Source organism: Taudactylus pleione, unplaced genomic scaffold (genome assembly GCF_031769625.1).
Source record: "Taudactylus pleione unplaced genomic scaffold, aTauple2 ptg000013l, whole genome shotgun sequence".
NCBI lineage: Eukaryota > Metazoa > Chordata > Amphibia > Anura > Myobatrachidae > Taudactylus > Taudactylus pleione.
Window position 1 is genome coordinate 2,251,387 of NW_028284416.1, and position 23,253 is coordinate 2,274,639.

The 23,253-nt window shown below is 47.4% G+C and overlaps 1 protein-coding gene across 6 annotated transcripts in view; it reads right to left on the bottom strand.

Moving 5' to 3' along the window:
• Window positions 1-23,253, bottom strand: part of SYN1 (synapsin I) — a 156,548-nt gene that overhangs the window by 68,892 nt on the left and 64,403 nt on the right. For 4 of the 6 annotated variants that reach the window (XM_088469945.1, XM_088469936.1, XM_088469961.1 and 1 more), the window contains exons 1-3: window positions 12,087-12,638; window positions 2,247-2,304; window positions 1,145-1,236 (exon numbers count right to left, since the gene is read on the bottom strand). In XM_088469945.1, the coding sequence (XP_088326071.1) occupies window positions 1,145-1,236; window positions 2,247-2,304; window positions 12,087-12,418 (482 nt within the window). In that variant the 5' untranslated portion in view covers window positions 12,419-12,638. Of the gene's footprint in view, window positions 1-1,144; window positions 1,237-2,246; window positions 2,305-12,086; window positions 12,639-23,253 lie in introns of those variants that run through there. The other 2 variants (XM_088469980.1, XM_088469971.1) reach the window with 1 other exon arrangement.

The window sequence follows — 23,253 nt, forward strand, 5'->3', positions numbered from 1 at the left end:
CGGAAAGCTAATGAGCTAAGGTTCTCTGGTCCTATTCATAGGCACCTTAAAAAAATTCTCTTTGCTGTCTGGCGAAACACAGTTTTCTGCTCGTTTGTAGCTAGAAAGGATTCCGCTCACCGTTTCTCTTCAGAAACATCGTGGCCAGCCTGTTAAAATGCTGGTCAGCGGCAGACAGCACAGGCTGTCACGGTGGAGCTGGCCTACTTATAGCCTAATTGGCGATGCGGTTATCACGAACCATTTAAATATGGTCTGTGCCGTTTCCATGGATGCTAGAGCTTAACAAGTCTTTGGTGCTGCTGACTAGCTATTGCAACCGGGACTGCGATCAGAGGCTACGCAGACCCCTGACAGAGTGATTGACAGGAAGCATCGTTTGTGGGTGGTGACGGAGGGAAACGCAGTAATGCCACTGCGTTCGCACACGCCATTGCAGGGACGTTCATAAATTAGCCACTGCTATGCCAGACGTATTGTGAGGTCTCATAGCGTGCGTGGAAGTTAGCAATTTCTGAGTAAGGCCTGGGCTTGTGCAAGTCTGCGTATGGGTCCGATGTTACCAATTATTTAGCTATGTTGCTAAAGTATACTGATGTCAGTAAGGAGAGGTGGGCATCCTTATGTTAGGCTGCGATCGCAATGCGAATGCAATCATTTGCCTATCACCGCTGATATTAGCAACTGCGTTGCGTACGTATTAGCAGAATAGTGATCCTGCTGAATCGGGCCCTCAGTCAGGTAAAGATGTGACCTCAGAGACGCTTGCTGGTGAGATAAGGATAGTAATGGCAGCTGATATTAAGTACAAGATATGGAAGCCCCACGGTGTAAGTGGTTAATCTCCCGTGTATATATGAAGTATGTAACGCACTAATTAAAACAGGCTTTTAATGACGTCTACATACTGCAGCGGTGTAAACAATATCTGGGCAGTTGTTATGACCGCTATTAGCCACAAACATACTGGCAGGTTAATTATCTGCCTATGACGTGTGTATGTGCGGGTGTGTGTGTGTATTTATCCGTAAGCGCCCATGGGGCAGGGACTGATGAATGATTACGTAATGTTTGTGCAGCACTGCGTCATACGGTGGCACTATAATATACAATAAATAAATGACGTATAATGTCTATTACTCACCTAACAACCTTTACGCCGTTCCTCATCACCTCCATGTCCACAGAGAAGGTCCCGTTACTATGCGCCACCAGGTTCAGGTCACAGAACTCGGCCTGCAAACCACCACAGGAAGGAAAGACATAGATCAGACGTGTACGCAGACTGTGACGTGTAATGTAGCACATGGATGAAGCGGTTTATCAGAGAGTAAGGATGACATATCTGAAATATAATGCCTGGAAAGAGGTATATACGAGATACGACCTACGCCAGGTTCTTTGCATCAGAACATATGGGGGCATTTCTGAAACACTGGTGCGGAGGGAAGAGATGTTATAGTCCCTACCAATCAGATGTTTGCTTTCATTTTCTGTACTTGCCAAGAAAAACTACAAGGACAATCTGATTGGTTGGTTGCGATTACTGATCACAATAACTGCAACATAATTAAATGTAAACGCATCTACAGATATGTCTTACAGGGGGCTATCAGCATGGCTGGGGCAATGCGACACAATGATGATGGTTATCTGGCAGCTTCTGATTGGCTGATGGTGCACTGACCCCTCTAGCTGAGAGCACCTCTTTATTAGTATGGCGGCTCTATTACAAAGAAGATACCCATTGGAATTTAAATAAATACACAAAAGGGTGCAGAGGTATTTGTATTAATTACATTTTATACTGACAACGATCAAGCCACTAATCTGTCGTGTATAAGACACTTCATTACGTTATTATAGTGTGTAAAAATGGGGTAGTGTGACTTTAGTAATTACCACTAACATTGTCAATCCACATCTCTACGCTGCGGTGGGGCCTATGTATACACCTGTACGCCTGACGCAAACGCCACAGGTATGAAGCTGGACGCATCTGGACATATACATGTAGGTACGTTTCTCTCTTTTTTGTGTATTTTGCTAAGTACATTTGGTGCACAGAAAGCTTTCAGCCCTAATTTGAGCCCCTAAGGATCCAGGCGTGTCACATGCAGCTAAAAAGGTTTGTTATGTGCTGTAATCATGAAAAGGCGTAAGGTACAGATTAGCGGTGCTGGGGTGCCCTGTATAGTAAGGACATAGCACGGGAACAATAGCCGGATTAGACTTTCATCACTCACCTGTTCCACCTTGATGTCAAACTCTCCGCTGATTTTCTTCCCTTTGAAAATCTTCACCCTGTGATTCCAATCAAATATTTGGTCAGAAAAGAATTAATTATGAAATATGCACTTTAAAAAAAATATATATATATAATTTTCTTCTAATGTCAACATCCAATATAAGTCCAACACTAGTCAGATGAACACGCGTGACCATTTAGACATATGACACATGTTCGACCATGTTTTATCCGGTGCCATCGTGAGAGTTACAAAGATTTAAATGACGGTTTATGATTTCCAAAGTTTCATGCTGTATGTCATAGTAGAAGTTTATTAGGACAGATAAGAAGTTGGACTGAGGATGTACATGGCCTCCCCTCCACCGTTCTAACAGAACACGCGTGTCATGGGGATTGTAGCTGTGCTCTGTGTTAATAGGGAGAGCGTAACGCAGTGGTTCCCAAACTGTGCGCCGTGGCCCCCTGGGGTGCCTCAGGACACTTGAAGGGGTGCCTCAGGTTGGTGGTCCAGCATCAAATGAAATTATTTATGATCAGTGTAATATAAATATGTGGACAAACAGAAGCTTAAACCTGTCCACCACCACATAATTGCACCTAAGGAGGACAGGTCAGCACAATTTACTAAGATCTCGCACTTCTGCGTATTCATCAGTATCATCGACGCATATGGGGCCATCACGCAGAATTACAGGAGGTCTGACCCTACGTGGATTTTACAAGTCCCGTCACACGCAGTGAGCAGTCAAGGGGCGTATGCAATCGCAGCGGGTCATTTATGCACGCCCATGCAACGGTGTTCCAACGGTCAGGCACGCCTGTGCTTCTCCGACCACTCCCCCGTCACCACCCCGAAACGCTGTCACTCACTTTGCTATGGATTCCTGTCCGTGAGCGTGATTCACAGTGCAATCGCCGCACGCACTGTATGAGCAGTGGCTAACAATCGCTTAATTTGCGTATGCAATTGCGATCCTTGCTGGATCAGGCCCAATATTCAAAAATATATTGTATACTATAAATGAAAATACGCCACAGCTAGAGAATGACTATGATGCTGGGTACACACTAGACGGATGTGGATTAACAGATATAGACAGTAAAAAGGTTGACAGTGACACCAGATGTTAGACAGTCAATAGGTGGACTGGGACAAAAGGTCGACGGGTACAAATGGTCGACAGGGTGATTTTTTTAATTTATTTTTTTAGCCCAAATCTTTCCCCTAACCATGCCCTTGATGCCTAACCCTAACCCACCCTCCTGGTGCCTAACCCTAACTGTCTGGGTAAGTACCTGACCCTGACCGGCCCTTCTAGTGCCTAACCTTAGCCCTCCGGTAAGTGCCTAACCCTAACCCTCCGTCTTGGTGCATAACCCTAACCGTCGGGGTAAGTGCCTAACCCTAAAAAAACAAATAAAATCATGTGGCGACCATTTTTGTGTTGACCTTTTGACCCTGTCGACCATTTGTACCTGTCAACCTTCTTACATGTCGACCTTTAATGTGCCGACCTTTTGTCCCTGTCGATCTTTTGTCCCAGTCAACCTATTGACTGTCTAAAATCTGGTGTCTATCTAGACATTGTCTACCTTTTTTCTGTCTATCTATAGTCCGGAACCCATGCTAGACGATGTGTACCAGGACGATATAGCGGCCGACTGGCCGACATATCATATCCGCGGTACATATCAGAACAATATAGCGAAGGATGGTATAATCCCTCGTTCCGTCCTTCATTACCGTGCACGGCACCACATGCGATACCGTGCAGCACGGCCGACCGGAAGATATCGCTAATGAGCGCGCAGATTGGGCATACACACAGAGTGATCCGGAATCGACATATCGGGGACCCAGCTTGCGTCACGCATTGCCAATGGCGGACGCAGTGGAGAAAATAATTTCTTCTGCGGATGCTTCAAAGTTGCACTGTGCATGCGTCCAGACGGCGCTCGCACAGGGTCAGTGTTGCGTTTGAGGTGCACAGGAAACACATGGTCTCAGAAACGTATATAATATGTAGTGGGCGTTCCTGGGCGGTGGCTTAGCGCACATACGGAGATGGTCCGTCATATGGGCGCGTCATGAGAGTGTAGCGGGCGTGTCGCTGACAGTGGTTACGTAAAGAGACGCTGAATCGCTCACATGGGAAGCCGTAGTCAGATGGAGGCACGGTTGGTGTAAGCTACCATGGTGCAAACGATGGTGCATTTAAAAACGCACCAAGTGGTATTTCAGCATCTACGGACGCTGACAGTGGGAGTCTCAGTCCTGGCACAATCGGATGCATGTCTGTACACCAGGGGGTTGGACTTTGCAGCGACATCTGCATGAAGTAGCAGATGTGTGGCAGCAAAAGCCGCAAGCATGGACGCAGGTGCGTACAACTCAGAATTAGGCCCAACATGACCTTAGAACAGAGTCAGTGTGGTTTCAAGAAGGATTGGGACATTTTTCTTCACAATGAGCTTGGTCTACGAAGTGTTGAGTAAGCTATGATATCAACATGGAGCAAGATAAACTCTCCAGATTGAGATCTGCGGCAGAAGCAAGGAACATTGAACATTGCAGGTAGCATAACGAAAGGGGGGGGGGGGGGGTAGGAACAAAACCATTCAAGGCTAATACATGGATTCATCTAACAGGGTGTTCATACCGGGCTGGTGTATGATATAAGTGGACGGCCATTGTGACCGGAGCATATGAAGCAGCTGGCGCAGAGTAAATTAGGCACGTTATGCCACTGGCGCTGAACCCTCGCGCATCTTGCGACAATTGCAACTTTGCCTTAGCCGCGGCTTTTTAAGTGTCTCAGCACCAACCCCAAGTCATTTATTTTATCTCTCGCTGTGAGGATAAATTAGAAACAGCTTTGCTCCCGTTTAGAAAAGCTAAGTACGTACTCGCTGGCACTGCAGATTTTATCGTGGCAGCTGAATCTGCCCGTCCAGATGAGCGGAGAACACAAACTGACAGAGCGAGACAATCACACAGGCTGCCCTCATGCAGCGCTTAGTCTCCGCACAACGGAAACATAGGTTGCTGCAAATAAGGTGGGACGCACCGACAGAATGCAGAAGGATTGTGGACGCCGTGTGAATGGCATCAGGAAAACCTGATGCACAAATGAAGCTTTCAAATGTCACAAGTGACGCATGACTACACCGAGTGGCCAGGCTGGCTAGCCCCTTGTATCTAGTATGTGACAGGCAGCCCCTGACTGCAGAAAAGCAATCAATGGCCGCTGACTGCTCCTTCCCCGAGGCTTCCCATCCCTCTGTACTGGCACACAAGAACTGCAGGCTCTAAGCTTATTTATCCTCCTGTGTCTTATCATTCCTCTGCTCCCTGCACAATATGAATCACTGCCCATAAATCCCCCTTATCCGGAACTGATGGCACCGCTGTCTTTTATCTGTGAAGCACATATTTCTGGAGTGAGGGGGCGAGACTGTGAAATTACTTAGCACTTTTTCTCTCAAAACATGCTGGAATCAGTGTGCATGATACCGAATGTATGTGAACATGGGCGAGAGGGGTGTACGGTCCTCTTATGATGGAAGGAGGCATGGAAGGAAGGAGCAGCGTGATACCATGTTTTTGGCCGGGATCCTGAGAAGAATATTGACGAGATCTGTTTGTAACAGATGCGCGGAATATGTAGAAAAAGCAAATATTTACATTTAAAGCGGCGGCATACATTTACCTATAAACACACATCGAATTTCCTGTAGCTACATGAGGCTAAGACGCATTGGGTAGCTTATCGTAAGACCAACGGCAGCTGACTGAATATATTTCAGCATAATTAATGTGCCAGAGGGGGTGGTACAGTTCAGTAGAGTCTTCCTTAACCGTACTGCAAGCTAACGCACCCTATCTGTAGAAGTCACTGCTTAGAGCGCATCTTAAATATGGATTATAGTTATAAGCACCTGTCTATTATAAAAAAACACAGGAGAACTTAGGAATGTTCACAGATAGGCTACGCTATTAATAAAAGGGATGGGGGGATTCAATTAGAATGATAAACTAGATACACTGCTTTGGAAAAATAGCAATCTGGGATTTGTAGTTCCACAACAGCAGAGATTTCCAGGATCCTCAACTCTGCATTGCAGTCAACGCAACCTCCCCACTGAGGCCAGTGATATGTGTTCTGTGCTATAAATTGCACAGAAAAATCATATTTCTCAAGAAAGGGGCTGACGCACGATTGGGCGTAATTCAGTTTTGCGGACAGATCTTGCGTGTTTTTCGTCGATGCAGAGTCATGCGCTTATGAATCGCCTCTTCTGAATGGGTGTAACGATGCTTTCATAAGTAGGCAAGGTGTAGCAAGGGCGTGTCAACGGTATGTAGGGTTGGGCGATCGCAGAATTACGCCTGTTTTCTGAAGGATCTTTAGCACCTAAAGGTGCAAGTGTGCAGTGACGATGACTGGTATGAAACTAAGCGTACGGATCGGGACGGTCCAGCCGCAGAGATGGTTAGGACGCAACATACAGGCGAATATATGCATTTAGTTCCACAAACACAATACAGGTGTAAACACGGTCCACTTGCTTTTTACTTTGCATTGCCCTCTGAGTGTTTATTACGTGCACCTTTCTTCTGCTATGTTCATCTTGATATAACAGGGGATGGCTGGATTTGTCACAAGCAACAGTGCTGCAGCAGTGACATGTGCAGAAAGTCACATACAGATCATGCAACACTGATGACATCTATCCTACACGAATGTCATCTTTTCGCAGAAGACAAAAAATCCCTTGTGGTGCCAAGCCCGGGAAGGGGAGAGACCCTGACACTACGCTACCATAGAGTTAAATGCCGATCAATTGCCTTAGGTGATGCAAAGAGTAAAACACCTTCTATCTTACACTGTAGAAGAATTACAGGGATGATGGTTAATCCTCATGGCCTACAGCGAACGCCAATTCTGCTCACAAATATGTTTTTTTTTTTTTGTAGGACCATCACGAATCAGACAATGCTGAGAACACGAAGCTGATCTGACAAGATGCCTCATTCTACAGATCTCTCTGCTCAGACTTCAGCGCTGTGAGCAAAGCACAATTACAGCCCTCGTTCTGCCGGATAATGGGGTACAATTACCAGAGCAAGAAGAGAACTGGGCGGATTGTTTCTGCAGCTGGCACAAGCCACTGTGCCTTGCACACAGGTGCTGTGCTTGAGCCTGATCTAATGTGAGCATTATAATGTATAATTCAGGTGCCTGTTTTCACGCTGTACCGATAAATAACGGTTTCCATGCCACGGCATCTGTTTCTTTCACCTAAGCACCACTCCTCCGAGGCCTTGCTACACCTTCTGCTGTAAAAGATGCACCCGGTTACATCACTGATCAGCCTGGCGACAGATGATGACTGATGGGGACAAATCCAGTAGCATGACTAGGCCTACATATATGCTTCTTAATAAAACTCATTTGGCACTTATATAGGATATATATGGCGACCATATGCTGCTCTGAGGGAAGGACGGGATAATGCGAGGTTATAGAGCTTTCAATGTACATAAAACAAAACCCTATAGACTAGGATGCAAATCCAGTAATTATATCGCAATATACTAGCGGAAAATGCGGCATAGCGGTGACTGGATGCACGAAATTATAATGCTTAACTACTGTATGTAAAAGAAAATGTAGACATGTTGGCGTCACATGCAGAATATTCTACAGGATTCTCCTCTTGGCTTTTCTGGCATAAACACAGATGTGTCATGCCAGGTATTCCCCAGTTGTCTGGGGACCACACGATCCTGCTCGTTAGGGGCTGGAGAGATGCTCTGCAGAATAATGAGTCTGAGGATTATCTGCATTAAACGAGGTGTTCATATCTGTGGACTTTTAATGTTTGTTTTCAATCAAGCCGGCTGCGGTAGAGTGTATCTAGGTACTTAATGCTGTATAACAATCATCAGTGTTCACAGGGTGAACCCATTGGGCATGCTGGTTTTATGCAAACATGACCACCTTTGAAAACAACAAAAATAAAAATAACAATTTGCCTCTTAAGAATCCAGAGTAGAATAGGGCTAAATGCATAAAATAAACCAAAAAAAGATGCAGGGTTATGCAGTCCTCGGAATATGTCTCAACGTCATAGGGTTCGAGCTGTAGCGCAAAATTTCACTCTTCTCACCTCACACACGGACATCGAAAAGGTGATGTGGTGGTGGGGGTCAACAAGACTGCATAATACGCCAAAACCCCTGAAGATGAAGAACCTGCAGGAAACGTGCTAGATACACGCTGCCATGGAATGTATGTAGGGAATGGTCAGACTTAGGATAGCGGTCACATTCTTAAAATGGACTCTTTGGATCAATTTTGAACATTTAATCCCACAGAATTCCCACAAAGGTTGAATTATTAAGTTATTAAAATGTATTTTAATTATTAAAGTTTTAATGGACAACATTACAAATTGCGCTAACGTAAATTATAGATGCAGTAAATAAAATACTCAATACTGCAATCTAAATAAAGAACCATTTCTCCCACCTCAGCGTGCACATACCCAATTACGGGTAATGCATTGCCCACACAAGCAAGCCCTTGGTATCATTGTAGTACTGTACAGTGTTTCCCAACTCCAGTCCTCTGGGAGCACTAACAGTGCATGTTTTCCAATTCTCCTTGCTGGAGCACAGGTGTATTCATTACAGGTGGAGCTAATTATTTCACTTGTGATACTGAGACCTGTAAAACATGCACTGCTAGGGGTCCCTGAGGACGTGAGTTGGGAAACGCTGTTGAAGAATGACACCTCTGATTTAAAGGAACAGGGTAAAACTGCAAAACCAATACTATAACCTAAAGGATCAGTTCAACTAAAACTGAATATGTCTTTGAAATACTTCATTATTGAGTAAATATTGTTGTACTCTTATAGTGCTATATAAATACGTGTATAGATAAAAGTTTGGCAGAATTACATTGACCCAGTCACTTAAGCTGCTATCCAAAATCCATTTTGTGGTACCCGCACTCCTAAATCAATAGCCTTATTCCCATATCCTTCATCATATTTTATGCATTTTACATTGCCCTTCACTTAATGTCTTTAGCTATATTTAGCCTATACCACATGCCTGTTCTACACCTTTCACCTCTAATTGTCAGCCTCTCCAGCTGCACCCAGTACGCTCCCTGTAATATCATCTACTCTTTTCCCCAGTCACACTCACCCTTCACTCTGAACTCTTTCCTCCACATTATACACTAATTGTAGAGTAAAACACAAATAACAAACGATAAAAAAACATTAAATATTTTCATACCCCCATCTCCCTTCCCTTACTTCTCACATCCACTCTCCATGCAATGATTTGTCCCTCGCCTTATTCCTTTATCAAATCCTCCCATCCATGCATTATATGATCTCTCCATCTCCATCATTCTAGATTTTCTATTCTTATGTCAACAACATCACTCAACTCTTCTGTCCCGGACCTCACAACTCTTATTCCTCACCTTTAACCCTTTCCAAAAAGACACCCTCTCATCCCTTTATACCTTCACTCGTCATCTCCAACCAAACTGCTCCTAGTCCTTCCCAACCTTGCGCTCATCATCCCCAGCTAAACTCCCTCTACTCACTCCCTATTATCCCTGCCATTTTCAACTAAATACCCTCTCATCTTCTGCATTCATGACAATTATGGTTCATCCATAACCTTTCCCAGCCAGACTTTCTCTCCTCTAGCAATCCTTTACTCATAACAAACTTCTACAGTTACCTATACCATTTCCAACCAGACTCCCAATAATATCTCCCATTACCTCCATCACACACTTCATCTACCTTAACTCTCTCAACAATACTGACTCCCTTCATAACACTTACTCATCACCCTTAACCCTTCCCAACCAGACATTCTCATATCTTCTAATCCATCCATTCCCTTTAGTCATCCAACTCCCTCCCCAACCAAACACCTCTCATATCTTTCAATGCATCCGTACACTCATAATTCCCAACCTCCTTCTACCCGTCTTCATTATCTCTACCCTTACCAGACAGATACTATCTCATATCCTCCCCAGCCCTTCATATCTATTACACATTATCCTTAATCCTTCTCAACAAGGCTCCCTCTAGTTTCTTTCAATCCATCCATACTCTAGACATGGTCTCCAATCAAACTCTCTTTTTTCAATCTATCCATAACCTTTACTCATCATTCCCAACCAAACTCTTCCCATACCCTCCCAGCCAGACACCCCTCATCAAATGCAATTCGTCCATAACCTTTACTCATCATTCCCAAACAAACTCTTCTCATACCCTCCCCAACCAGACTTCCCTCTCTTCCAATCAAACCATAACTCTTCCTACACCCTCCCCAACCAGACACCCCTCATCCAAATCCATCCATAACCTTTACTAACAACTCCTCCTACTCATACCCTAACAACTCCTCCTACTCCTTCCCCAACCACATTCCTCATCTCTTCCAATCCATTCATAACATGTACTTATCATTCACAAACATGCTCCCTCTACAATCTCTGCATTATCCTTACGATTTCCAACTAGACACCCTCTCATCTCCTCCCCATCCGTACATAACAAAACTCATCACCCTTAACTCTTGCCAACCATACCCGTCATGTCTTCTAAGCCATCCAAACCCTTTACTTATCGCCAACCAAACTTCTCCTACTCCCTCCCCAAACAGACACCCCTCATCTCTTCCAATCCATCCACAACCTTTATCATCTCCAACCAAACTCCCCTACTCTTTCTCCATTATCATACCATTATCATCCAGACCTTCTCCCAGCTTCCCCTCCATCCCTTCATGACAAAAACTCCTCACCCTTAAACCTTCCCAACTAGGCCCCTCTCAACCACCCCAATCCCTCTATAACATTTACCCAAAATTCTCCCCTTAACTCCCTCTACTCTCCATTATCCCTTCCTTCCAAACATCTCCTCCTCATCGCTTCATAACCCTTACTCATCAAACCCATCCAACCTCCTCCTACGCCCTTCCCATTATCCTTTTCCAGCCTTCACCCAAATGATAAACCCTACTCACCCTCATTACCCAATCAAACATCCCTACATCACCCTACATGGCTCCCACACAGACTCCTGTGCCCAGACCCTCCCTCACAGTGCCATGCCAAGCCCCCATGACCTGTCGACTCCTGTACCCAGCCACTCGCCCCAGTAATTTATCACCTTCCCATGCCCTATCACCCCCCAATGTCCTGCACCCCCTCATGCCCTATCACCCAATGCCCTGCAGCCCTCCCATGCTCTAACACTGCTAATGCCCTGCAGCCCTCCGAAGCCCTACCATCCCCACTGCCCTCCCATGTCCTTTCACCTCCACTGCCCTGAAGCCCTCCCATGCCCTATCACCCCCAATGCCCTGCAGCCCTCCCATGCCCTATCACCCCCACTGCCCTGCAGCCCTCCCATGCCCTATCACCCCCAATGCCCTGCAGCCCTCCCATGCCCTATCACCCCCACTGCCCTGAAGCCCTCCCATGCCCTATCACCCCCAATGCCCTGCAGCCCTCCCATGCCCTATCACCCCCACTGCCCTGCAGCCCTCCCATGCCCTATCACCCCCAATGTCTGCAGCCCTCCCATGCCCTATCACCCCCACTGCCCTGCATCCTTCCCATGCCCTATCACCCCCAATGTCTGCAGCCCTCCCATGCCCTATCACCCCCACTGCCCTGCATCCTTCCCATGCCCTATCACCCCCAATGTCTGCAGCCCTCCCATGCCCTATCACCCCTAATACCAGGCAGCCCTCCCAGCCCCCAGTGCCCGCTCTCACCAGTCCGTGTGTGGCTCATCAACGACCAGCAGCACCTTAGCCCCCCTGGACGACGCCCCGGACACCCCCCCGGCAGCCGTGGACACCTGCTCGCTGAGGGCGGCCGTGGTCTGTTTCACCGCGTTGGAGAGGGAGGAGAAGAAGCCGCCGCCGCCGCCGCCACCACCACCACCGCCACCGCCGGTGCTGGGCTCCGGGGAAACGGCCGGTGGTCCCGGGGAGGCGGCGGGTGGGGCGGGGGTCTCCGGCCGCTGCAGGTCACTCATGTACCCGTTGGGCAGGTTGGCCATGAAGTTACTGTCCGATAGGCGGCGCCGCAGGTAATTCATCATGTGTCCGCTCCGGTCCCCGGTATCAGTGTTCGGTGTGTCCCGTTACCCGTCAGTCGCCGCTCCGCTCCCGGCTATGGAGGTGATGAGAGGAGACAGGGAGAGCCCGGGGGCAGCAGAGCCGTTAGGCGGAGGACTGGCAGCGGCTACAGCCGGTCTTCAGTCTGTCTCCTCGGCGACCGAGCGCGATCAGCATCCTCCTCCCCCTCCCCTGGCACTTGGTACGTTCGGCGCCGTCCCCTGTGTCTGATACTGGAGAGGTCCAGCAGAGCAGGCAGTCAGGCAGAGGCGGAGTGCACCATGCTACAGAGAGGGGAGGCGGGGCGGTGATGGTGAATCACCTGCATCCCTCATCTTGCTCCCTCTATGCTGCGGCCAATGGAGCATTCCGGTACCCAGAAGAAGAAGCAGCAGAGAGGATGGAGCGCTCAGCCTGACAGAGAGACAGCCTGAGACAGCCTGACAGGGCATTCAGCCTGACAGAGAGACAGTCTGACAGCCAGAGACACTCAGCCTGACAGAGAGAAAGCCAGAGACAGGGGCACTCAGCCTGACAGAGAGACAGCCAGAGACAGCCTGACAGGGCATTCAGCCTGACAGAGAGACAGTCTGACAGTCAGAGACACTCAGCCTGACAGAGAGACAGCCAGAGACAGGGGCACTCAGTCTGACAGAGAGACAGCCAGAAACAGCCTGACAGAGAGACAGCCAGAGACAGGGGCACTCAGCCTGACAGAGAGACAGCCAGAGACAGGGGCACTCAGTCTGACAGAGAGACAGCCAGAGGCAGGGGCACTGACAGACACAGTCGGGGTGAGAGGGTAGGTACACTGACAGAGATAGCCAGAGACAATAGTACTCTGACAGAGAGAGAGAGAGAGAGAGAGAGAGAGAGAGGCAGCCAACCAAAGAGACACAAGGGCACTCTGACAGAGACAGGCAGAGTCTGGGGCACTTTGAAAAAGACAGTCAAAAAGAGGCTGGAGAACTCTGAAAGAGACAGCCATAGAAAAGCAGACTGGTCTGGAGCGCTGGCAAAGAGACAGTCAAAGAAATGCAGGGACTGGAGCTCTCTGAAAGAGGCAGCCAGAGAGACCCAGCCAGAGTGATGCACTGTGAATGAGACAGCCAGAGAAAAGCAGACTGGACTGGAGCACTCCTAAAGAGACAGTCAAAGAAATGCAGGGACTGGAGCTCTCTGAAAGAGACAGCCAGAGTGATGCACTGTGAAAGAGGCAGCCAGATTGATGCATACACTGGATTGCTGGTCATACACCTGCACGATTTCGGGCCGATTGCCCGATTTTCGACGAGTCCTTAGGATGGATCCTGTGAAAATCGTGTATTTTCGGAGTAAGATACGATCCGATGCGCGCTCCCGCAGCTCCTAAAGCGGATCGTATGATCAGATGTGCAGCACATATGTTCCATCCTATCGTCTGCAGATCGTACCGTTTATTTTGTGCATGCAATGCATCGTGCGTCCATTCAAGTCATTTCTATGACTTTCCCTGATGAGCGCGTGAGGCACACGATCGATCGTACGACAGATCGTGTGCTAAGAAAAACAACAAATATGCCGCCGGGACTGCCTGGGAGCTCCGGGGAGTCGGATGGTGAATCTGATCTTATGCTGGTCGTGCAGGTGTATGGCTAGCTGATCACTCTGAGACAGCCAGATAATGTCAGAGACTAGAGCAACTCGGAAATAGACAGCCAGAGAGACAGAGGGCTGATTGTGAGTGGAACGGATCTCTGTGCATGGACGCAAACGACAAGTCGTTTACATACAGCCCATTGCCAGATATGTTTGAGTATGTCCGTCCTATTCTGAGTCGGACTGAACTTGTCCGTATCTGTCTTTCCATGAAATTGGGCGTTTCGGGATGGGAACTGGGCGGCCATAATGCAATCGCACAGAACCGCACTGTCTTTGTGGTAGTGTCCTGGACGTGTATCTAAAGCTCTGTGCGAGTCACACATACGGCGAGGGGAGGCATTTTCTCTGATGGATTAGTGGCTTCTGACATAGGGCTGATGCTAATGCCGATACTACGGATAACGGCTGCGACGGCTGGCGCAATGTCAGTGGGCGGTGCAGCTGTCCGCTTGCAGACGCATGAACCTTCATAACTGAATGGAATCTCGCATTGGCGTAAAGGTAGTAAGGGGCCCATTTATCAATGATCACGTACACAATGCGATCTGGGTGTGATATTAGCGCCCATGATCGCACTGCAATATGCGAACATATTTGGCCAAACGTATTACAGAGCACTTGCAGGGACAGTGGCCCGTCCCTGCGATGTGTTTGGAGTAAAGCGACCGCGTCAGCAGTCTCTTAACTCCTGTGCCGAGACTCCAGCACATGCGCGGTCTCCTGGTCATTTTTTGCGATTTGGAGCTCGTAGGCTACGGCAGCACAACGCCATCTTTGGCATTCCAGGGTTTGATAAATCTGACAGACTCGTATCACCCATAGAAACCTAAGGGGCTGTGGCTGCTGTCGAAAATGGAGGGGCCACAGCAGATATCGGACATAGCATCATCATCCGACACCAGCAGGAACAGGGGCTCCGAAAGTATGCCCGGAGTGCTGCCGGGGCAACTGCGCATGCGCAATCCCGCACATGCGCAATCCCGCACATGCACGGCCGCCATTGCCGGGGAGAGTTCCTGGTGAACTAACTGTTGGCTAATTATGTAATGTGTAGCCCATAGCCTACAAAAGGCTAACGCCATCTTCAGATGGCTTTAGCTGTGAGGCCAGTCTCCGCATTGGCTTGGTGCGGGAATGGAGGGATCACAGCAGGTATCGAAGATATTTACTGCGGCACCTCCTTCATACATCTGGTGGAAACGTAATATTTATAATACAATGATAAATGGGCCCCTTAGAGAGACTGGAATGTCCCTGGGAGAAAAAGCTATGGAGATACAGAGACGAGAGAAGCATGAGTATTATGAGAGAGACAGAAGCACTCAGAGAGACAGCCAGTGATGTGCAGAGACAGGTAGAGAGAGAGTGGAGCATACACTGTATCAGGACAGCAGAATCCTAGGAGACCTTCAAGACGGAGAGTTAGGACCTCATTCAGAGCCGGACGCTATTTGCGCTCGCTCGTTCAGTAAAAAGGAGGTGGCTATTCAAATGAACCGTTCGCTCTTTGCGGTCTGTTCATGCCTGTAGGTCTGAATGAGCGAACAAAACTTGCGGTAGTTTTTTTGAAAAATACGTCCCCTGGCCGCTCGCATCCTACGTCATGTCCGCTATTTATTAGATTAATCGAGTACATCGACCAGCCTATGAACTGCTCGCTATTCTTGTGGTTGGTTTTTCCTACCGCAATCTTGCGAGCAGTTCTGACAATAAAATAACCCAGTGACGTGGTCAATGACGCTGCTGTATTAATTATGCACACCCATAAAACGCCCGTTTTGACCTTTAAGCACGCCTGCGTTCGGATCTCTACTCGCCATTTCAAGCACCGTCCCCTGTTACCACCCACATACGCCTCCTCCTGTCACTCAAAATAGCAGGCATTCGCTATTTAGCGAACAAACGATTTTCGGCCGCACTGACTGGTTCGCGCATGCGTATTACGATCCATACACATGCGCAGTTGTGCAAACATCGCTCGGAACGAACAAGCGGCCGCTTACGAGCGGCTCTGAATCAGGCCCTTAGTTTGAGACATCCTGAGAGATACAAGTGCAACCCTTCCCCCAAGTCCTCATTACTCTGGTATAACTAGACAGCATTTATTCACAGCAATAAACCTCATTTCATGTCACTTCAATTAATAAAGAATAAAAGAGAGAGCGAGAGAAGTAGAAACATCCAGAGAGAGAGAAAACGGACAGGAACATCCTGACACAGCTGAGATACTGGATCTTCCTAAGAGTAATGAGAACAGGAAAATCCTTAGAGACAAAATAAAGAAGATGGGACATAATGAGAAGGAAAGAGGGACGCAATCTTCTTGCATAATCAGGGAGTGGAGCAGGCAAAGAGACAGCAGAGCCACAAAAGAGACTGCTGAATCGATGACGCTGCAATATTGAGAGACAGACAAGGGTTAAGAGAGAGCATGTTCTCCTGCGGCTCCATTAAAGTTTATTTAAAGTGGTCTTTATCTGCCAATTACATTGCAGACAGACAAATGGGGAGACTGAAGAGGTAACAACAATCCATGAGAATGTGCAGCTGTCTGATATATAATATATAGGTGGAGACGATGGAGGCGCCTGCCGCCGGGCTCCAGCTCTGAAGGGGCACCTTGTCCACAACATATTCACCCCACTTAGGGCTGTAATTGGGGAGTGTACCGTCACGGCCGCCCAATACATGGCACCCCTTCCCGGCACCTGAGAAGCCACCATTCACTATGGAGAGGTCCATGTAAGACCATCAGCTGCTGCCTTTGTCTATAGCATGTATGCATGTGAATTGCTACATTACAGTGTCAGCGGCTGTGATGGGGGTGGCACCAAATTATAACTTGCCTCCGGGCGTCGGATGAACTTACGCCACTGAGGTGCATGCTGCCTACATTACACGATGGGTCTCATTCAGACCCGGTCGCAAGCGATGAGCACTCGCAACCAGGTCGATGTTAAGGCCCTGCGCACGTGCAGCGGCCGCACTGCACGTGCGCAATCCCCGGAGCCATTGAGAAATTCTGACGGAACGCCTGCCGTTTTGTGGGCGGCCGCACTGACATCAGCAGTGATGTCAGTGGGGAGCTTCCTGGGGCTTGCGGTTGCCTAGACCCAACCTTAGGGTCTTGTCGCAAGCCCTGATGGTCGTGATGGTCTTGACCATCGCGACCATCACCCTGGTCGGTCGCTAAAGCTGTGGGTGGTAACCCACAGCTTAGCTAGCGACCAGGAGGCCGCACAAAAAAAAAACAAGCGGCCGCCCTCATTCAGAACGAGCGCTCGCTTCATGCGAGCGCCTCTGAATGAGGGCCAATGTGCTTTAAAATCCCCTTCCTTTGTGGGTCCAGATGGAAATGTGCATGTGACAACTCAAGTCAGACTCCAGCCTAGCGACCACGTCCTGACGAATAATCTGCGCCTCCATAGGGCTGGTGCAATGTTCGATGATGAGTCCCATGGTGCGTCCTAATATGCACAGTGACGGATTAGCGCCTCAGCCGGTGGGCCTCCCTGTATGAATACCATCTTCATTAGCATAAAGATGCAGTCACATTGCAGCAAAAGACGCACAGCGCGGCTGCAATAGCCTGCACCACTGAAACAGGCCCCAAAGCTCTCTTTATTACATCTTTCACTTTTGTGTGTTTTAAGGTGTAAACTATGGCCCTCATTCAGAGCCGTACGCTCTGAGCAGAGCGCACGCTCTGAATGAGGGCCGGCCTCCATGAAAATGGAGCGTCCTTCTGGACGTTCGTATAGCTGTGGGTCACCACCCACAGGCTATACGAGCGTGCATTTTGATGGCCGTGATGGTCGAGACCATCGCGACCATCGAAATTGCGAGCCGGAGCCTGCGGTTGAGGTTTTCAACCGCAAGCTCCGGAGTGATTTTGGCTCTATCAGAGCCAAAATCACTCCCACTGACATCACTAGTGATGTCAGTGGGCCGGCTTTTGACGGGAGGCGTTCCCGTGGGAACGCCCCCGTCAGGGAGGCACGCCCCCGGCACGCCTACCAAAGGGGGCGTGCTGTCAATCAACATTGACAGCACGCCTCCTTTGATCGGACACAACGAGCGAAGGACTTTCCTTCGCTCGTCGCGTCTGGCGCATGCGCACGACGGAGCTCCCTCCGTCGTGCGCATGCTCAGTCCAGAACATCGACCCACTTGCGAGCGGACAGCCGCTCGCGAGTGGGTCTGAATCAGGCCCTATATTTGAAAGCTTCCTACAATTCTACAAGCCAGGGGAATTTGTCAATTTTGCAGGAAAACACTTCCCTAAATTTAACCCACCCTACAAAACTCATTAAAATATTTTGGCCCACAAAATGTTCCCACTTCAAAACAAACCACCTTAAATGTAGCAAAGTCACCATGTGCGACTAGAGTGCACTTGCATTATATGGAAGGGTTTTAGAATCATCTCTCAAATGTATATAAAGTGGTTTCTAGAATCCTCTCTACATTGTATAGGTGATACTAAAATGCTTTCTATAGTTATAGTGGTCACTAGAACGTTCTCTGAATTGTTCTATGTATTGTATTGAGGTCACTACAATTTTTGTTTTTGCATTGTATAATGATCACTACAATGCTTTCTGCTTTGTACAGAGGGGTCGATTCAGAACCGGACGCTAAGCTGCGCTCTCTCGCAGCTAAAAGGAGCTGGGTATGCAAATTTCGTGTTCGCACTGTCTGGTGTAAGGGCGCCCTCTATGTCTTAGAGAGCGACGGCAGACCGAATGCACGCCAGTCTAAAGACGCCCAATTTTCTATCTTAACACACATCATCTACAGGAAGAGCCATCGGAGCTGCTCGCAGCCCTTGAGGTAAACCTTACCCCACTGCGATCACTGCAGGCTGAAATATAAGCAAGTGACGTGTACAATGATGCTTCTTTGCTAATTATGCACACCCATAAGATGCCATTTTGACGCCCAGACACGCCTTCCCCTGTTACCACCCACAAACGGCGCTGTCACTCAAACTAGCGTCCAGTCTGTGTACTACGAGCGCACGATTCCTGGGCGCAGAGACTGGTTTGCGCATGCGTACTTTGACGCATGCGCAAACGTGTAATAATTGCCCATAGCGTGCGTCCGCAGCTTAGCATACGGGTCTGAATCGGGCCCAGAGGTCAATACAAGGCTCTCTGCTTTGTACAGGTCACTAGAATGCTCTCTGTGTTGAATAGAGATTACCCGACAGCCTGCTCCTCACTCCCCTGCCTGGAACTTGCTCCCTGCTATCTGCTTAGCCCTTCTGGCAGATACTTGTGTATCGAACTTGTAAGCTGTTTGTCTTTGTACTCGGTTGCTGTGTTAAAATATGCAAAAGCAGCAGGAGGCTTTATGAGCTAAAAGGCGCCCACTGCCAACTTCTATGATCAGATAGTGCCTCCGATCAGCTACGCAACCAACAAACATCTAAGGGGTCAATCCAATCAGGTGCGAATTGTGAGTAGCGAGTTTTTCTTGAAACTCGAAGACCTCGCAGCGAAGCGCGCTCCTGAGAATTCTCCAATCCAATAAAAAAATACCTATTCGCACTACTCGCAGCGGAGGGGTGCAAATTGACTGCCAAATGAGATTTGAAAGAAATGCATGAAAATGTGGGGGGACCATTCTGGACCCCCCCAAAATGGTTAAGGACCGTATAGAAGGCTGTTTGTGGGCATTAGGAACGTACTGTAGGTTTTTAAATGGTGTCATATGGCTGATTTGTGTGTGGGGGGGTGGTTTAAATGCAAGAAGATTATTAAAAAAAAAAAAACAACTCGTTTAATCTCAAAACAATTAAACGAAAAATGCAAAAAAAAAAAAAAAAATAGGAAAAAGGGTGATTTTGGGGTACTTTTAGGGCACCTTGAAAAATGTTAAAAAATAATTATTTTTCAACTAAAAAATTATTGTAATTAACTTGGGGTGCCAAGACTAATGAAAAAATCGATTTTGGGGTAATTTGAGGCCATTTTTTTTTTTACCCCCAAAAATGACATGTAATTATTGCACTAATTAAGCTAATTGGAAACTTCCTAATTAGTCATTGGGGGGTTGTCCACGGGGTTCAGCATGGTGTCCCCACATTTTAACCTTAAAATAAAGATTTTCCTTCCCATCTCTCACCCTCAGGGAGGTGCGAGTGGAAAGTTGATAATTCAGTCTGACTGATTCAGTGCGAGTTGCTAATTGGATTGCAAAATTAATGTGCTATGTGAATTCGAAGTGAAAATAGCAACTCGCACCTCGCAATTCACACCTAATAGGACTGACCCCTTAGTAGCCCCCAGGATACTTTGGATGACCGATTAAATTGCGCAGCCGGGGCCAGTGAATCTGCATCCACAGATGCAGGCGCTGGCTTCGGAACGCCCAGAAAACAGGTCCGTCGCGCCCACGTATTCAGTAACGCTTTCTGGCGCCGCTCCCAAATGGCAGCAGCATGTCAATCATGCTGCTACATTGTGGGGCACTGCGAGTGACATCGCATCCCCAGATCTGTACAAGCGCAGTGCGGCTTCTGCGCAGATCTAAAAACATTGGAGATGTGCGTAAACATTGGGTATTTCTCTGCATATTGGCTCCGCATTTGAACTTGAGTTACCTCTTGATATTTACCTCTGTAGCGCTGCGGTATATGTGTGCACTATAAAAATAACTGGTAATAAATAAAACAAATCTGCACTGTATAGAGGTCACAATAATCTGTGACTTCTGCAATGCTCTCCGCATTGTATAGAGTTCACTAGAATGATCTCTGCATTGTATAGGGTTCACTAGAATGATCTCTGCATTGTATAGGGTTCACCAGAATGATCTCTGCATTGTATAGGGTTCACCAGAATGATCTCTGCATTGTATAGGGTTCATCGGAATATTCTCTGCATTGTATAGGGTTCACTAGAATGATCGCTGCATTGTATAGGGTTCACCAGAATGATCTCTGCATTGTATAAGGCTCACCAGAATGATCTCTGCATTGTATAGGGTTCACTAGAATGATTTCTGCATTGAATATGGGTCACTTGAATGATACACCCATGAGCCAAAACATGACTATAGATTGTAAGTTTGCGAGCAGGGCCCTCTTACCCTTATGTATGTCTTTTATGTATGTATTTATGCCTTTTACAACCCAGTATAATGTTAATTCAAATTGTAAAGCGCGACGGAATTTGTTTGCGCTATATAAGAAACTGTTAATAAATAAATGACTATTCCCATATGAAGCGAATGATGTCTACCATCTTGTAACATCGGCACATATCAAGATCAGGGATATATTACACGGTAAGCTGACATTTGGTACTTGTAGTCAACAAGTTGAATGCAGACCATATGACAAACTTCAGAGGTTTTGTAGAGCCCATGCATCGGTGGGTCAAAGCTGTTTTGGCAGCATACAACAACATTATAGGCAGGTGGTTAAAATGTTTCGGCTCATCAGTGTATATTTTGATTTTCCACTAGACTACACTTTGCATAGCCCTTAGGTCACCAAAATGATTTCTGCATTAAAGGTAGGCAGAATGCTCACTGTATTGTAGATTGGTCACTAGAATGTTATCTGTATTGGATAGAGGAGCTCATTCAGACCAGCTCGCTATGTCTTAGAGAGCGACGGCAGAGTGATCGCATGCCGGTGTAATTATGCCCACTTATCATTCTAAGCACACGTCATCTCCAGGAAGTGTCTGATTAATCAGTAACATCGAGAGCCATCGGAGCTGCTCGCAGCTCTTGAAGTAAACCCTACCCCGCCGCAAGCACTGCGTTCACTGCAGGCTGAAATACAACCAGGTGACGTGTACAATGACGCATCCATGCTAATTATGCACGCCCAAAGAACGGCTTTTTGACGCTCAGATACGCCTGTGGTCACACATCCACTCCCCCGTTATCAAAGGAACTTTCTCTGTTACCACCCACAAACGGCACTGTCACTCAAAGTAGTGCTCCGTCTGCAGGCTACGGGCTATCACTTTCCAATTGCACACACTGGCTCGCACATTGCGATGCATGCGCAGACGGGCAACAATCACCCATAGCGAGCAGTTGCAGCTTAGCGAGCGGGTCTGAATCAAACCCAGAGATCACTAGAATGATCTTTGCAGGGGTTACTAGAATGCTCTCTGCATTGAAAATAGGTCTCATAAATGTTTTCTGCATTAAAAGTCACAAGAGTGCTCACTACATTGATTATTTGTCACCAGAATGCTCTCGGTATTGTATAGATGACACTAGAATACAGCCGTGGCCAAAAGTTTTGATAATTACACAAATATTGGTTTTCACAAAGTTTGCTGCTTCAGTGTTTTTAGACCTTTTTGTCAGATGTTACTATGGTATACTGAAGTAACATTACAGCATTACATAAGTGTCAGATGTTACTATGGTATACTGAAGTAAAATGACAAGCATTTCATAAGTGTCAAAGGCTTTTATTGCCAATTACATTAATTTTATGCAAAGAGTCAATATTTGCAGTTTTTGACCCTTCTCTTTCAAGACCTCTGCGATTCGCCCTGGCATGCTGTCAATCAACTTCTGGGCCACATACTGAATGATGGCCGCCCATTCTTGCCTAATCAATGCTTGGAGTTTGTCAGAATTTGTGGGTTTTTGTTTGTCTATCCACCTCTTGAGGATTGACCACAAGTTCGCAATGGGATTAAGCTCTGGGGAGTTTCCTGGCCATGGACCCAAAATTTCGATGTTTTGTTCTCCGAGCCACTTAGTTATCACTTGCCTTATGGCAAGGTGTTCCATCATGCTAGAAAAGGCATTGTTCGTCACCAAACTGCTCTTGGATGGTTGGGGGAAGTTGCTCTTGGAGGACGAAGACTTTTGGTGGATGGCCTGGTGTCAAGAAGGGCAGCAAAGAAGCCACTTCTTTCTAGGAAAAACATCAGGGACAGACTGATATTCTGCAAAAAGTACAGGGATTAGACTGCTGAGGACTGGGGTAAAGTTATTTTCTCTGATGAATCCCCTTTCAGATTGTTTGGGGCATCTGCAAAAACGCTTGTCCGGAGAAGGAAAGGTGAGTGCTTCCATCAGTCCTGTGTCATGCCAACAGTAAAGGATCATGAGACCATTCATGTGTGGGGTTGCTTCTCAGCCAAGGAAGTGGCCTCACTCACAATTTTGCCTAAGAACACAGCCATGAATAAAG